Consider the following 16,069-nt stretch of genomic DNA (forward strand, 5'->3'; position numbering starts at 1 on the left):
AATGCACGTTACCTCCGCTCACATCTCAAAACTCCATCGTGACCATCTCTTCGCACAAGGCTGCTCAAAGAGCTCCAGCGACCATGTCCGTTGCCGCCCCTGCCGGCTCTCAAGCCAAGGATCTTCGACCCGTGATCCTTGTCACTGGTGCCAATGCAGGCGTGGGCTTTGGGATCTGTCAACGACTGCTCGTTCAGCTCTCGTCTCCTACACCCAGCGACACCCTCCCAAATCACCCGCAGCGAAGTTCGGATCCGTCCAGTCAGCCTTCGCCGACGCCGTTCGCAGCACCAGACGGATGCACCCTCATCCTCGCGTGCCGAAACCCCATCAAAGCTCACAAGGCAAGACAACAGCTCCAACAGCTGCTCAAGTGGATCGAAAACCTCCCGGAGCACGAAGATACCCCCACCGGCCCGCCAGAGAGCTGGGCTTTTGCCTTTGACACCACCACCAAGGATGACAAGCTGTCGGATCCAGAGACCGAGCAGGACATCCGGGACACGCCGCATGAGGATGCCGATCCTGCCCTCGTCGCACATGCACAGGAAAACAACGTCCGACGAAGGAGGAAACAGAGGAAGGCGCTTGCGAACGGCGACGACGTCAAGCAAGAGGCGGGTACATACTCTGAATCGGAGGACGAAGATGCAGACATCGACGCCGATCTGGGCTCACCGGACCTTGACGCGAGCCTAGAGCAGCGAAACAAGCGCGCCAACGCACGCTACCGTCGTCGCTTCTGCCAAGGCACACGGATCGAGTTCGTCCCGCTCGATCTCGGCAGCATGGGAAGTGCGCTCGAGTGCGCTCGCATGGTGCGCGAACGATATTCGCACGTCACGCACGTGGTGCTCAATGCCGGCTCGTCAGCATGGATCGGAATGAACTGGCTCTACGCCGTATGGATGATCATCACGCAGTTTCGATACGCCGTCACCTGGCCTGCGTACAAGTTGCAGCGTGCAGGCGACAAGAGCGACGACAACTTTGGCTGGGTCTGGCAGTGCAACGTCGGCGCACACTGGATTTTGGTACGAGCGCTGCTACCATCTCTGCGCTTGACGCCGTACTCGGTGCCATCGCGCATCATCTGGACTAGCTCCGTCGAGGCCTTCTCCAAGTACTACGACGTCAGCGACTACCAGTGCGTCGACGCGGCCAAGTCGCCTTTGCCTTACGAGTCGGTCAAGTACCAGTGCGAGCTCGCGGCGTTTGGTTTGGACGATGCCCTTCAGACCCGACGTATGCGCACGCAGCCTGGCACACCCATGGAAGAGCGTTCGTCACTGCTCGGCATGTCGAGCACCGAGAGCGAAGATATGCGCCGCTCGGCATCATCAGCAAGCGGCACGCCCCCGCACGGATTCCTCGGTCTTCCGCCCGCTTCACGTCCACAGCCAGGACAGCCAGAGCCACGCAGCTTCCTGGCGCATCCGGGTGTGGTCGCTTCTACCATGATGTCGCAGTTCGTCGCATCGTGGGTCACCGTGTTTGTGGTGGCAAGCTTCTACGTAGCCCGTTGGGTGGGATCGCCGCACCATCCCATCGACCCGTTCAAGGGAGCCGTCTCGGTCAGCCACGCCTGCTTGGCGCCGCAGCCTGACCCAAAGAAGCGATACGGCAGCCGCAGCGACTTTTGGGGACGCGAGTATGTCGGCATCGAGAACATCGACTACTATCGACCGCAGCTGGGAGGTGCTGGTCCAGGAGTGGGTGCAAGACTGGCGTTGGCAGGAATCGACCCAGAGACCGTTCAAGGGGACACTTCGGACACAGGAAGGGTGCTGGGCATGGCGCGTGAGTACGTCGGGCTGTGCGAGAGGACGGCGCGTCAGGTGTGGCGAAGTGCACGAAAAGGCGATCTGCCTCCCTGGAGCTCGCTCGCCGGGGACGAATTCGTCGTTCAGGAGCATGTGCATCAACTTTCTACCGAACGGGACGACGAGAAACAGGTCTTGGACTCGGAGGATGCGCGTCCGCCGGCCTCCTCAAAAGACGATGCAGACACCGCCATCACGCTCAAGACCACAACCGTACCAAGCAGCGGTTCCTCGACGGACGACAAAGAATGGGAGAAGGTGCAGTGACCAAACGGTGCCGTACTTCTATGGTCTCACCCCTGCTCCGAAGACGTTCTTGTAGCGCAAGCCATAGATGAATTGGATAGTGTAGAGTCGCATAGGTACCATATCGTCGACAGAACCTGTCTCGAGCAATTCGCTCACATGTGTCGTGAACGTGTTCACAGAGTGAGTTCGGCCTGACATCTGTCGATTTTACGGGATCGCGTACCATCGTCGTTCAGCTCTCGACTGGATTCGTGTCCGATAAATTCCTAGTTGATTTCGATGAAGATTCATTCGTCAAACGAAAGTTTGCAATTCCAAGGAAAAATCGAGGTCATGAAATTCTACCGGAGCACGATGGACGCCCATCTTCAGTGCAGGAAAGTCAATGTGGCGCCGGGCGAACTGCCGTCGGTTCCGCTCGCATCGACGGAGGCGAGCAAAGCAGAAGAGACGGGGCCTTTAGCCGGAAAGGCACACGGATCCGATTCGAACCATCCATTGAACCAGGAATCCGTACCCGTAGCAGTTGCGCTTGGCGAGCGCTTACCGAACGGAAGTTTTCCCGGGGTCCGAGGTTGCGAAATCGAGAGTTCGACATCGCTTCCGGTAGATCTACATACGGGAACTCAACGTTGTTCTGCCGGTGGCACAAGCGAATCGACAGAACACTCTGTCATGATCAGGACGAGGTGGTGACGAAAGGTGGCGTGGATCGCGAAGAAACGCATTGTGAACAAGTCACTGAACTGGCGCCGGATGCAAATTAGACGCAGGCCGTGTGAGTATGAAGCGCTGCCGCTGCCAGTGCAAATCGTGAATGCTCTCTGCCTAAGAGTTGATCTCGCTCTTGAGGAGCAGCCAGTTCGGGCTATCCTGTCAGCTCGCGCGTCTGATCGGGAGGAAAGATACTCTCGCGACCGGCCATCCGGCTTCCAGCTCTTGCAGCGGCCACCCAGGACGACTAAACACCTCATTTCGTCTCGTCTCGTCAAAGCTGACGAGATGAGCCGAGGCGGACTGTGTTGCAGTCGAATCGGTCGCCGATTCCACCACATTGTTAACCCCAACCTGCCTTGTTCGCACGCAACTGTGGGGACGTTCAAGCCTATAACTCTGTCGACAACGACGCCTCGGCAACGCTGGTGCATCGATTTCGCAGGGATCGTGTGGGTGGGAGAGTCTGAGTGCATGAACATTGTTCGCAAGCGAAGTGGGATATGTTCCGGCTTCCAAGCATTGGCGTGCATCGCGTTGGTGCTTCTCGACGCCGCTTTGGCGCTTCTGGACGGCACCTTGGTCTCAGCAGCGCGTCTCCGGAACGAGCAGAAGAGCTAAACGTCTTGGCGAGCGACAGCGTGTGCCTTTCGCGCAGAAGAGCCCTACGGCTCTGCATGTTCACGTCTGAACTGTGCATTGAAAATGAAACTGGTCCGGTGGCATCGGCTTCTCGTTCCAGCGACAGAGGACGTGCCGACCGACTCTCGTCCATTTCGGCTGTTGCAGGTGAAATTGATTGTTTGATTTCAATGCAGCTGCAAGCCTCGCTTTAGACGACTTCGGCTGGAGCAATAGCCTGTTCAGCTGCCGTGATATTATTATTGATATTTATAATATACATGTACTCGGATTTACGTGGCAGGGAGATTGTGCTGCCCCGGATGTAAGCTTGACGGCGAGCCTAGATCAAGCTGCGCCCGCTGCTGCCACGCACTTTCCTGCCTTTTACAGGGTATATCGCGTGGAGCCTCACACACACACACACACTCGTCAGATGCCAGCTTCAAGTGTCAAGTTGTCTGTCCTTCCGTCTTGTCGCGCTCCCGAACCAACAAAATCACACTCCGCTTCGCCCCAGTCTAGACTCGCCTAGCTAAAGCACCCTCTCTCTCTCTCTCCTTCTGTCTGCCCTTGGCACATCTCGCCTTTCGCGAATTCCTTCGTATCTTCGTACTATAGTTGAGCTGTACCATCCTCTGCTTCCTCGCTTAGAGTTACTGAGCTCTGGCGTCCTTGTTCGTCGAGTCTCTGTGCCTTTGCGCTCCCACACTGGAGATCCGAAAGGTGCTTCCATCCGGTAGACATCGTCCGGTATTCTTCCGGATATCTCGCGCTGAACAGTAGCAAGCTAGGCGTTCGCGGAAATTGTCCTCCGTCTCCTTCGCACTGGCAGTCTTGGCCATTGTTCGCATATTCTCTGCAGGTTGTGCAGCTTAAAGTCGCAACACAGTTCAGAGCCGGGGTCAAGTCGTGCTAGGCGCTAGCATTATCGCTTCCATTCCGACCATCACCCGCCTCGCCTCGCCTCACCCTCCCGCACCAGACATCCTTCAGCACGAATCTTGAGACGGGCTCACGAACATCCCCGCCTCGTACCCATCCATCTTCGTCGACGCCGTCATCTAGCACCGACTCAGCCTTCTACGCACATCCATCTCGTCTCTTGCGACCGTACCCCTTCAACATCTCTGCCTATGCTCTAATCGCCCTTTAACCGTCCCAACACTCTCTGTCAACGATCCCATCTAGCGCCCTTTGAGACTGCGTACCTCTGACAGCACTTGCAACACCCTCCCATTGTCGGAAAACAGACGTAATCTTTAGCACAGGGGCACGTTTTTCATCCTACATCAGCTGTGCAGTCCATGCAGCAGACTACAGCAGCCATGGCTGCGCCTCAGCCTTTTGGCCGACGCCCCTCAGGCGCCTTCCCATCTGACTATCCAGTAGGCGCAGATCCGCGTATGAGCGCTGCGCACGCTTACGCGCCCCATCAAGGCAACATCTTCCCATCGCATCCCTCCGACCTTGCCCACAACTATCAATTCGCATCTGGCCGAGGTCCCTTCGATCAGCAATTGCCCTTTGACGGTGCAGCTGGCTCCAACGTCCCTGCGTGGTTGTACGATGGCACGCACGCATCCGCTGCTCAGAATGTCACAGGGAATGGTCTGGCCTATCACATCGAAACGTATGGATCGCATGCGTCGGCAGCTGCATCTGGCAGCATCGCGGCTGCTTCGGGCGCGTCCATCAACGCAGACGCTCCGCATCACGCTTCCGGTACAGGACCTCCGACGGCTAGGTTTGCTTCCAAGTCAGCAACTCCCGCACCTTTCGCCGTCGGAATCCCCGACAGTGCCGCACCACACTCACTTCCCGGCAACCTGCATTCTCTCGTATCTGCAGTACCGCATACGACGGGTAATAGACGGTTGAGCGACGAGAGTGCACATGCGGTCGGCGCAGGACCCTCGATGTCTGACGCTGGCTCTTCGGCAGCCGCATTGCCACCGCGGGGCACCACCAAGTCGACTTCCGAGTCGGCAGGCTTCAGCGGATCCATCTCGCCGACCTCATCGGCGCGTATGTCCGGCAGTCCGGAAGTCATCAGTGTCGCCCAGCCTTTCCCGTCGTACACCTCGGCGACAGTGCCTCCAATGGGGGGCATGGTGATGGGTGCGCCAGTCACCGCTTCCATGATGGAATCCATCGATTCGTGGCTAGCTCCCGCCTCGTCAGCCTCCGTATCCGCGACCGCGGGCCTCGATACTCTTGCCACCGCGATGGGCCCCGCAAAGGCTCCGATGGCTCCTGCGAGCAAGGCCCCAGCCACAGAACCGATCGCACCAGGTGATGCGCCTTCCTCTTCTCGTTTGCCTGGAGAACTTACGTTCCATCCTGGCCCATCGACTAATTCCTCCGCTTCGATGCTCGACGGAGCCCCTTTCAAAACGAGTATCGAGAGGCGCGAGCGCAACAAGGCATCGCAGCGCGAGTCTCGCAAGCGCAAGCAGGATCGACTTGAGACGCTCGAAGGCGAAAACGCTGCGCTGCGCAAAGCGCTCGCCGACATGAAGAAGTTCAGTCAGGCGCTGTCCAATGGAGCGGGCATCCGCAGCGAGGATGGTACCGAAGTCGCGCCGGCTCAGCTCGCCAAGTTCACCGGTGCTTTCCATCTGGACTTGATCGAGTCTCACTTGGACGACGAGTCGCAGGAGGCAGAGTGGAAAGGCATGATCGGACGCCGCTTCCCTACCAAGAGCACCCAGGTCGACGTCACGGATGGTGATGCTGCCGTTCCGGTCCTCTCGACATCAGATTCCGACGAGGACAGCAACCGCGGAGAGCCGCACGAGTCCGCCGATCACGCACAGGGCTCCTCGTCTCTCAAAAGAGAGAGGGAAGGCGCGCCGCCGTCTGCCTCGCAACAGGTCAAGAAGGCCATGTGGGAGATTTCGCTCAACCAGAAGCGCCAACAGGCGGCGCAGAGCTTCCCCTCGATGGTTGCTGTGCCCGAGCTGGTGCTGTACAAGGTGTGCCGCCTCTACTTTAGCACACTTCTGCCGTTCACCACCAAAGTCAAATCAGGTATCGTCAACCTGCGCGCCGCTCGAGAAGCGCCTGGCTTCATCGGAGGCCTCGAAGATCTGCCTCGATTTCCTGGCGACCCCTCCTTCGGCTCTTCCGATCTGTATCTGCCGAAGAACCTCATGCCCACAGAGATGCAGATGCGACTCGGCTTCCATCCAATTGAGATTGCTGTCATGCCGTACCCACTGATGCGCGATCGCATGCTCACCGTCCTCAGCGCATTCCAGGCCATCGAGGAGCTGCAACAGCAGGAGGAGGACGAAGCTGCCGGCAGGATCAGCGAGGATAGCAGCAGTCGTGAACCCGCAGCCGACAAGGCCAGCTCTCGACAGCAGACGGCGCACAGCGACGAGCTCGAGGCCGAGGTGGTGGACGGAGATATCCGTCAGCGCACTGCTCTGGTTGCCGACATGTCGGCCTGGAAGCCAAAAGACTTTTCGGGTGCCATCGTCGTGCCGGACAAGGGCCGCGTCTACCCTTACGGCTTCCTCGAAAAGCCACGAGGCTCGCATCGTCTGCGCAAGCCTGCGCAGCGATGGCTCGACCAGTTCTTCTACGAGGTTGTGCAGACGCTGCGAGTGTGGTCGCCGGCGGGTGACGTCTTTGACGGCGAGTGCTTCGAGTTCAAGGAGAGCTTCTTCCGCAAGTACCCTTACATGGCGGATGGCGAGATCCTCAAAGCCACCAACCGATGGAGGAGAGCTCGAGGCGAAGATCCCATCCGTCTTTGAGTCCCTGCCCGCCCTTTCCTGCTCTCAGGTTCGTCCGTACTTTGCAACTTCCTCTGGCTCAGACACTCCTTCTCACGCTTTGGTCATCATGCGCATGCTCTGTTTGATCACATGCTCAGTGGCTATACATTTCTCCTGACAGCATGCAACTTCACAGCCTGCTCCTTTCCATCTGTCTTTTTATCGCTCGCTTGACCGCATAGTCTCATCTTGTCTCTCACTCTCTTTATCCGTTGATGTTTGGCCTCATTCACATGTATCTCTTCCCGATAATCACATTCACTTCGAGCTTTGTCTTTCCTCCACCACTGAGCCTTGCTGGCTGTGATAGCTCGAACCACACCCTACGCGTGGTGTACTCGCCCAAAACTTACATCGGGAGTCCCGACCGCATTCCAGACCAGAAGCGGAGGAAGTAACGGTCTGGAAGTTAATGACGCTGATCGGCATCCAGTCGTACTTGGAAGGCAACGTCGGAACAACTTCCGAATGTAGAGGCGGACAAGACCTTGAGCATTGCGTCTCGTTGAAGCGAATTCGTCTAGATTTCTGAGCCGTGCCGGCAGGTCACGTCGGCAGCCGAGTGACGCGAGCTTGCGGTGCGAGCGTCTCCAAGACCAACACCTGCAGCTCTCCAGTCAAGTCGGGATGTCCGCCGCATTTTTACATTTATTTTGCAAAAATGGAGCGAATTTTGTGCGTTGGAATTTAAGGGCCAGAAGCAGTGTGACGCTGCAAAGAGGTGCTGAATGCGTTCGATTTCTGTTGGCTTGTTCCGACTTCGATGCGTGAAATGACGCCGTCGATCAACACAAAAGCACAAAACACACAGAGACACACACTCCTCAAGCCGAGAGAAGCGCATCGGAATCCTCTGTCACGGAGAGAAAGGGGCGCGGCTGCACTGCCCCTGGGAAAACGGAGGTCGCTGCACACGTTCTTCTTGAGAGCACATGCAGTCAGTCGCAGTCCAGCCTCCTGCTAGCTCCACTCGCCAGAAGCCAACCGCATCCAGCTATACCTTGACATTGACGGCGTCATCGCAACAATTCTCATTCTAAGCTGCAACAATCTGCTTGCCATCCTTTCCTCAGAACCACCAACCCTCTCACCTCCTTCGAGTCCATCCACATCAAGTCCCCCGCTGGCGGCGTTTACGAAACAAGCACCAAAACAAGCACGGTTGAACCAAGCAAAAACCCGACGGTAAATACAACACAGCAATCATGTCGATCTCACCGATTGATATCACGTCTCTTAGACAAAGGTACGAGAAGGCGGGCCAGTCCCATCTCTTTGCCTTTTGGGACACCTTGTCTGCCGAGCAGCAAGCCGAACTAGCTCAACAGCTCGACGAGCTCGACGTTACGCGCGTCAACCAGGTCTTCCACACCGCCATCAAGGCAGACGAAGAAGCGAGGGCTGGCAAGTCGCACGAGGTGCAGCCACCGCCTCCGTCGTCCGTCGAGAACACCATCGAAGGTGAGGCAGACCCAGCCAAGGTGGAACACTTCAGAAATGTCGGCCTCGACGCAATTGCCCACGGTCAGGTTGGTGTCCTGCTGATGGCCGGTGGTCAGGGAACCCGTCTCGGCTCGAGCGCTCCCAAGGGCTGCTATGATATTGGCCTTCCCTCCCACAAGAGTCTCTTCCAGATTCAAGCGGAGCGTATTCTCTCCTTGCAAAAAATTGCCGCCAAGCATGCCACCAGCTCTTCGTCGTCTTCCTCCAGCTCTTCAAGCAGTGGCGTCGTCATCCCATGGTACATCATGACTTCCGGGCCCACACGCAAGGACACCGAAGCCTTCTTCGCCCAGCACAACTACTTTGGCCTCGAGAAGCACAACATCATCTTTTTCGAACAAGGCACCCTTCCCTGTCTTTCGCTTGAAGGCAAGATCCTGCTCGAGACTCCGAGCAAAGTCGCAACGGCTCCGGATGGCAACGGAGGCCTCTACCGTGCCCTCCGCACGCCCTACAACAAGGGTCAATCAGAGACCGTCGTGTCCGATCTTGAGAAGCGCGGCATCAAGTACCTCCACGCGTACGGCGTCGACAACTGCCTTGTCAAGGTAGGCGACCCCGTCTTCCTCGGCGTCTGCTTGGAACAGGGTGTCCAGGCCGGTGTCAAGGTGGTCAAGAAGGAGAATCCGAAAGAGTCGGTCGGCGTCGTCGCACTTCGAGATGGCAAGTTCGGCGTCGTAGAATACTCCGAGATCCCGGAAGCCTTGAGCGAAGCCCGTGATGCCAACGGCGAACTCTCCTTCCGAGCAGCCAACATCGTCAACCACTTCTACACCACCAAGTTCCTCTCCGACGACGTACCTGCGTTCGAGCCCGAGATGGCCTTCCACATCGCTCGCAAGAAGATCCCCACCGTCGACCTCAGCACCGGTCAACCGATCAAGCCCTCCACACCAAACGGCATGAAGCTCGAGCTGTTCGTCTTCGACGTCTTCCCGTTCTGCGGCGACAAGCTCGCCGTTCACGAGGTTGCGAGACGGGAAGAGTTCAGCCCGCTCAAGAACGCGAAGGGCACCGGGGTGGACGATCCGGACACTTCTCGCCGCGACCTCCTCGCGCAGCAGTGCAGGTGGCTGAAAGCGGCCGGAGCAAAGGTCGCAGATGGCGCAGAAGTGGAGCTCAGTCCTTTGCTTACGTATAGCGGCGAGGGACTCGACAGGTTTGCAGGACAGACTCTGTCCGACTCTGGCAATGTTGAGCCTTAGACACGTTTTGTTTGTTTTGTTCATCATGTAGATCGTACTATCACTGGACAATCGGATTCATCCATCGACCTCCGTCTTCCGTCGTGTCGCACACATCAGCCGTTTGAGATCTGACTCGTCCCCTGATCCTCAAGCTCAAACTCCTTCTCACGCCCAATTTGCGCACTCCACACCGATTAGCAATCTCACAGCACATCAACTCCGATTTCAGCCTAGTGTCGAAGGAATCTGGAACCGTGCCGAGGTAGAAGAGCCCGGCCTTTTTGTGTGCATTGAGAAAAAGGTGTGTGCGTGTGATGAGTGTGTTTGTATACAAGGAGAGGCGAGCGAAACGAGCTTCGTCGCCCCTGGAAAAGGGAGGATTGATCGACCTACTAAGGCCGCAGAGAGGAGTGAAGGAGGATGCAAGAGAACAGGCGAGAAAGAACACAGCTTGCTTCCGACCTCGATGCGAGTCGATCAATGAAAGATGTAAAGGTCATGCAGCGGAAATAGATGAGTCGAGGCAAAGGAGAGGTATCGAGCTGAACACGGCAACTGCTTAGTTGGCGTGCAGAAGCTGGAGGAACTCCTTGGCGACGGGCTGCTTGGCCTCCTTCTTGAAGCCAGACTTCTTGGCGGCCTGGGTGCGGATCTCGGATCGGATGGCAGCCTGGGCGTAGGGGTTGAGGCGGAAGAGAACGGCACGGTTCTTGAGAGGGTTCTTGCGCTGGGTGAAGGGGCGGGTGGTCTTGGCGGGGCCCTTGGCGCGAACGACCGACTGGATCTCGTCCGAGTTGATGATGCGTGTAACGTCGGTGTTGGCAATCTTGGCCTTGGGGAGGGTGAAGCCAGACTTGGCAGCGAAGACCTCGTCAAGGCGGCCGAAGGCAGACTGGGTGAAGATGACGAAGCGGCCAAGGTGTCCACCGGGGGCGAGCTGGAGGAGGTTGAGGCGCTCGACGGAGCAGAGCTCAACACCGGGAACGTTGCGGAAGGCCTTGACGATACCGGCATCCTTGTTGTAGATGACAAGGGGACCACGGCGCTGGGTGTGGCGACGGTTGCGGATCTTGCCAACACCGGCACGGATCTTGCGCGAGTTGGAGACCTTGACAACGTCGTTGTAGGCGTTGACCGACTTGAGGAGAGCGACGGCCTCCTTGGTCTTGGTCAGGCTCTCGGCGGCATCGGCGACAACGAGGGGGATCTCCTCGAGCTCCTCGACGCGGTGACCACGGGCGAGGACGAGCGAGGGGACGGCGGTGGCAGCCAGAGCAGAGGCAGTAGCGTAACGCTTCTGGTTCTGGTTGGTCTTGACGAACCAACGGCGCCACAGCTTGGTGGGGGCGAACATGTGACCACCACGGACCATGTTACCGAAAGCGGCCTGGCCGGATCGGTGGGTACCACCACCGCCGACACGGGGGATACGGGCGACGGCACGACCGGTACCCCACGACTCGGCGGAGGTCTGGTGACCAGCCTTGGTGGAGACGGCGTAGGGCTGACGCTTGTTCTTGGCAACATTGGCTGAGATGAGGTGAAGCGACAAGCGAGACGTTGGAAAGGAGGGTCAGTAAAGAGCTCTTGGAAAGTTGTAAATGATAAGGATGCGGTATTCGCTTGTTCTGCTGTCCTTCGTTCGTGCGTCCATTCCTGCTTGTATCCCGTTCCACTCCAATGCTGTCGAGTGCCGTCGAAAGCACATCATGATGCCTATACTTCTTTGCTCTGATCCTTCCTCCGAGGTGTTGCCGCCGTCCAAGATGCTGCCAGATGTCATGTCCTAAGGATGATGATGAGATACTCACTGTGAACGAGCTGAACGACGTCAGGTCGGATGGGGGCAGTGAAGACTGCGGGAAGGGGGAGCGAGCCCGAGGCCGCGCCATCGAGGCCCCTCACGTTAACGGCTGTTCAGTGAGCAAAGACGGAAATGCAAGGTAATGGTCGGGGTCAATGGGATGATCATTCGGGAATCGAGAATCTTCAGCAGCAGCGCAACAGGAGCAGCATCGTGTTTTTGTCGAGTCAATGTGGATTGGTCGAGCTAGCACCATCAGTCGACTGTGGAATTCGTCGGCTGCCAACTGCACATGGTGGAGCAGTCAGAGTCCACCAGCCGAACCCTATGCTGTGGTTGTTGATGCTGGGCGCGGGAGACGTGGTAGAAATGTATGTTTCCTCCTGCAAGATGCACGTTTGCCTGGCTCGACTGTATTGACCACCTCTGGTATTCAAAGCGAACATATTCCATGCAATTGCCTGCGTCTCCCTGCTGTTGTGAAGAATGTGGTCCTGCAGCGGCCGGTGGAATCGATGAATGGCGATACAGACAAGCGGTAGGTGACGTCTGATCTAGACAGATATGACGGCATGTTCGCCTTGTGTAGCTGATATGCTGAAGTGCTTGTCTGCCGCGAATGCTGGTGCTATATGGCGAAAGATAATGCTGGCTCTGGTGTGCGTATGTCCGTGTGTCGATGCTGCTACTGCTGTTGCTGCTGCTGATGATGGGCTGTGCGAGATACCTACTGGGTCTAGCAGCCATTTTCGATATCTTGAAGGGGATGGTTGGTGGATGATTCCAAGAAGGATGGCGTCGACGAGCTTTCTGAGTAGGCCGAGCTTGATTCGAGATTTCGCAGCTCTCAGAGTTGCAGTCTCGAGAGACTGACAGCAGATTCCTTGGCCTGGCCAACTGCCTTCCAGACTGGCGTAGACAAAGTGTCTCTCACACTCAAGAGTCGTACACTACTTCTGAAAAGATACTGGCTCTGCTACCGCTAAAGTTCAAACTCGGACTCCTCCACGAATTCCTGACTGGCCCCCTGCCCGTCTCCTTAACAGAAGGCCAGATTGAATCAAACGAAATTCGAATTAGCCATAATTACAGAAGGCTAAATACAGCTATACAAATTAAACGCGAGAATACTCACGTGATCATACACCTCGGCCGTTGCATGTTCACCCAAGCCTAGAAATTTGGACGTTGGTTTGAGATTCTGTATCTGATGTGCAAGAACTCACACTGTCGAGAATCAGGCTTGCAGGTCAGTCAATGGATCGGAGGGCGACCTCAGGTGCGCGCGAGAGAAGCTGTGTGCGGTTCTAGCAAGGCACGTTTCGCAACCCGAGAGCTGGCAGAGCCTGGAGACCGCGTTGGTCGTCACCACTTGCTTTCAGCTTCCTCCATCTTCCTCGTACCCTCAAGATATCACCCATCTACACCTCGACGACAAGATGACTTTCCAGACTCTGTGGTACAGCCACCCCCGAAAGTTCGGCAAGGGCTCCCGACAGTGGTAAGTGTCATCTTGGAAGCACACATAGACACCAACAACGCACCCGGCTGGTATCAAATCGAACACCTCGACATCCGACATAGCACGACCCAAAACAGCACATCACCGTCAGATTTGCACGCCTTGTCATCTCACATGCGCAAATACGTGCACATATCAGCACGGAAGCATCGTCAGTCATATGCGCAGACCCATGCGCAGTCAGCATCGCCGATCTTTCATGCCATCTTGCAACAACAGCATACACACATCCATCAATTAGGAGGACCGGAGCTTCTAAGTTGGATGGGATTCTGGCTGGTACGCAAATGTAGAGGAAGCAGGTTATACTCGCCGTCTTGTCAGCGTTCGATACTACGAGCAGCTGCGTGGGTCCCAGCGGTTCCACGAGGAGAAGCATCACAGTTCAATCCTCTCTATTGTGCCAATCGGCCCATGACGATGCAACAGTTTGTCATGCAGAGCAAGGTTGGCTTGAATGCTGTAGGAGCTCGTGATGCTGCGACGGACCGAAACTATGGCATGACGTCCCGGCATTCAAGCCATATCAACCTTTGACTCCCGCGTTGGTATCCTCATGTTGCTGCGGGTCGGCCCATATTGCCTCTGCGCTGGGCTGAAGGGTGCGAAGTTTCTTGACAAGTAGCGCAGCAACCCGAGCTCTCGCTGCATTCAAGCAATCAGCTCGGATCATCCCAACATAGAACGCGACCCTTCACCAGTTTCTTGTCTCTGCGCCCCCGACGAGACTCGACTTACCAGCATCAACACCGCCCAGATCGACTTGCTCGCATGCTCCGCGTTCCGAGATAACTACCAGCCGACACCGCGTTGTTTCTGTCTTGCTGCCGAACCATGTCAGCCATTGCAAAGTGCCTTGTACTGACCCTCCGACCGGCCATCTCCTCCTTTGTCATTCATCTCCTAAACAGCCGTGTTTGCGCTAACCAGGGTGGTATCATCCGAAAGTACGGCCTCGACATCTGCCGTCAGTGCTTCCGTGAGCGCGCTGACCAGATCGGCTTCCACAAGTACCGTTAAATCGGCAATGGATGCCTAACGTCAAGCACGAAATTACACAAACCCTCGTCTACACACACTCAACATCCCGTTGTCTCCCACATGCATTCAAAAGTCTCCACTGGAGACCTCCGCTTCCCTTGCTCGCAGGTCAGCGAGCTCTCTCGAGTTCGTTAGTCTTGCCTGCCAGTGGTCGATACCGTATGCGCAGCTACGCTAGCATTGTAACTTTCTTTCCCTACTCGCTCATGTCACATACTGTGTCGTCATCTGCTTCGAATAGCAAACCAAAACTTTCTCGGTGATCAATTGCGTCTGATGCGTGGGTCGATCTGTGGTGGAAGCTCTCATGTCGCGATAGCAGCACTTTACGCTTCTCAATCCAAGACGCGATCAGGACGACGATCCCTTAAGGGTAGACACACTCGCAGCGGCCCTCCATGTCGAAAGCCTGAGCGAAACGTGAGGATCCGGGAAAGCAGCGTTGAGGATGTTCGTGAGTGTGACTTCACGAAGCGATGCTGCTAGTAATGATCGGAAGTCGCAATGTCCAGATGGGCCCCGATCTGTCAGGAAACGTGTTTCGTGCGATAACAAGTAGCGGTCATTTGCGGAATTGACACGCGTGGGAGCTCACAAGGCACTTGCTCGAACAAAGCCGATGTTTCAATTGCATCGCTGTTGATTGGACCCGAGTTCTGTAGCTCGGATGCAAGCCTCCTGCACACGCTACTGACATTTGGCAGCATGACGCGCCTTCACTGTTGGCAGCTTGGATATCTCGTATAGTAGTGACAGGACGAACACGAGCACATCGCGTCATACGTACCGTCAGCGAGATCTACTTAGGTGCGAGTGACGATCATCGACAGATGGCGAAGAGTAGCAAGTCCAACCGACGGGTAACGGACGGGGTGAGACGGCTCAGCATCGTGGGGTATGTCTGCAAGGAACTTCAATGCTTGTACACACGCTCCGTCACTTGGCCGCCGCTCGGAGAAATCCACCCTCTGGAACCCATCATTGTTACTCGCTTGACCATATCGCTTGATCATCAGCTTTGACGAGAGTTCTGAACACCAGCCAGATGACAATCATACGTTTGCAACCATGGGTCTGCAATGAGATCCAAAGCTGGAACACATGCGAAGGGTTGCTGTAGCGGTAACGACGATGGAAGCAAGCCTTTCACGGACTTTGCCGGCCGACCGGGTCGGTCATTAAATATTGGCCTGCTTCTCACCTTTCTTCGCGATCGTCGCTCCTGACTCGCTTGGACTGTGCTATGAATTGTCCTCAGCTATGTCAAGGAAGCTCTTGCTCCTACCTCGCGACCGATCGATCACCAAGCTTCTCTCGATGAAGTTCATGTAGCAGATCGCTGGCTGATGCATTCGATAAAAGGCATTTTTCAACTTCGGTTCAAGCGGTCGAGGAGCACTGGCAGGGTCTCAGTGGTTGAAAAGAAAAGAGGCAGCTCCTGGAGAGCAGTCGAAATTACGAGGATTTACAGCGAGTGCAGAGGCACTTGGAGACATGGCCTCGAAGCGCATGCGGTTTTTGAAAGCAGCGCGTCAAGCTCGATTTGCAGAGGCTGCCTGCTGCTCGCGGCTGGCCGCTCGCCTGGAATTTCTTCGAAAAGCGAGCGTGTTGATTGGACCGCGCAATGGGGTCGAGAAGTCTCGTCGCTCGGGCTGCGATTGCCGTTGCTGGCCGGTCAGAGCTTGGCTTCCAAGGCGTGAATCAGCGGCAGCCACGAAAAAACGGGAATTTTCACCTGCTTGCACCGCACTCTCTTCCCCTGCCGCAAACAACCCCCGCTTGCCCGATAGGTTCGTCTCAACTCTGGGCTGCAGCGT

At 56.4% G+C, this 16,069-nt stretch overlaps 6 protein-coding genes across 6 annotated transcripts; 4 read left to right on the forward strand and 2 right to left on the reverse strand.

Annotated features, from left to right (window-relative positions):
* Window positions 1-83: 83 nt before the first annotated feature.
* Window positions 84-2,839, forward strand: PHSY_005050 (3-keto sterol reductase; the record flags this gene model as incomplete). The annotated part of the gene is made up of 2 exons (XM_012335661.1): window positions 84-2,081; window positions 2,252-2,839. The coding sequence occupies 2 exons, from the start codon at window positions 84-86 to the stop codon at window positions 2,837-2,839; spliced, it is 2,586 nt and encodes an 861-aa protein (XP_012191051.1).
* Window positions 2,840-3,177: 338 nt separating this feature from the next.
* PHSY_005051 (single-stranded DNA binding protein p30 subunit) lies at window positions 3,178-3,561 on the reverse strand (the record flags this gene model as incomplete). The annotated part of the gene is made up of 1 exon (XM_012335662.1): window positions 3,178-3,561. The coding sequence occupies one exon, from the start codon at window positions 3,559-3,561 to the stop codon at window positions 3,178-3,180; it is 384 nt and encodes a 127-aa protein (XP_012191052.1).
* Window positions 3,562-4,813: 1,252 nt separating this feature from the next.
* On the forward strand, window positions 4,814-7,174 carry PHSY_005052 (transcriptional activator; the record flags this gene model as incomplete). The annotated part of the gene is made up of 1 exon (XM_012335663.1): window positions 4,814-7,174. One exon carries the CDS (start codon window positions 4,814-4,816, stop codon window positions 7,172-7,174), a length of 2,361 nt encoding a protein of 786 aa, XP_012191053.1.
* A 254-nt stretch (window positions 7,175-7,428) lies between these two features.
* Window positions 7,429-9,903, forward strand: PHSY_005053 (UDP-N-acetylglucosamine pyrophosphorylase; the record flags this gene model as incomplete). Its single annotated transcript, XM_012335664.1, has 2 exons — window positions 7,429-7,589; window positions 8,436-9,903. 2 exons carry the CDS (start codon window positions 7,429-7,431, stop codon window positions 9,901-9,903), a joined length of 1,629 nt encoding a protein of 542 aa, XP_012191054.1.
* A 541-nt stretch (window positions 9,904-10,444) lies between these two features.
* Window positions 10,445-11,257, reverse strand: PHSY_005054 (LSU ribosomal protein L1E; the record flags this gene model as incomplete). The annotated part of the gene is made up of 1 exon (XM_012335665.1): window positions 10,445-11,257. One exon carries the CDS (start codon window positions 11,255-11,257, stop codon window positions 10,445-10,447), a length of 813 nt encoding a protein of 270 aa, XP_012191055.1.
* A 404-nt stretch (window positions 11,258-11,661) lies between these two features.
* PHSY_005055 (40S ribosomal protein S29-A) lies at window positions 11,662-14,231 on the forward strand (the record flags this gene model as incomplete). The annotated part of the gene is made up of 4 exons (XM_012335666.1): window positions 11,662-11,828; window positions 12,129-12,227; window positions 13,100-13,190; window positions 14,142-14,231. The coding sequence occupies 4 exons, from the start codon at window positions 11,662-11,664 to the stop codon at window positions 14,229-14,231; spliced, it is 447 nt and encodes a 148-aa protein (XP_012191056.1).
* Between the last annotated feature and the right edge of the window lie 1,838 nt (window positions 14,232-16,069).

Source organism: Pseudozyma hubeiensis (assembly GCF_000403515.1).
Source record: "Pseudozyma hubeiensis SY62 DNA, scaffold: PHS47, whole genome shotgun sequence".
NCBI lineage: Eukaryota > Fungi > Basidiomycota > Ustilaginomycetes > Ustilaginales > Ustilaginaceae > Pseudozyma > Pseudozyma hubeiensis.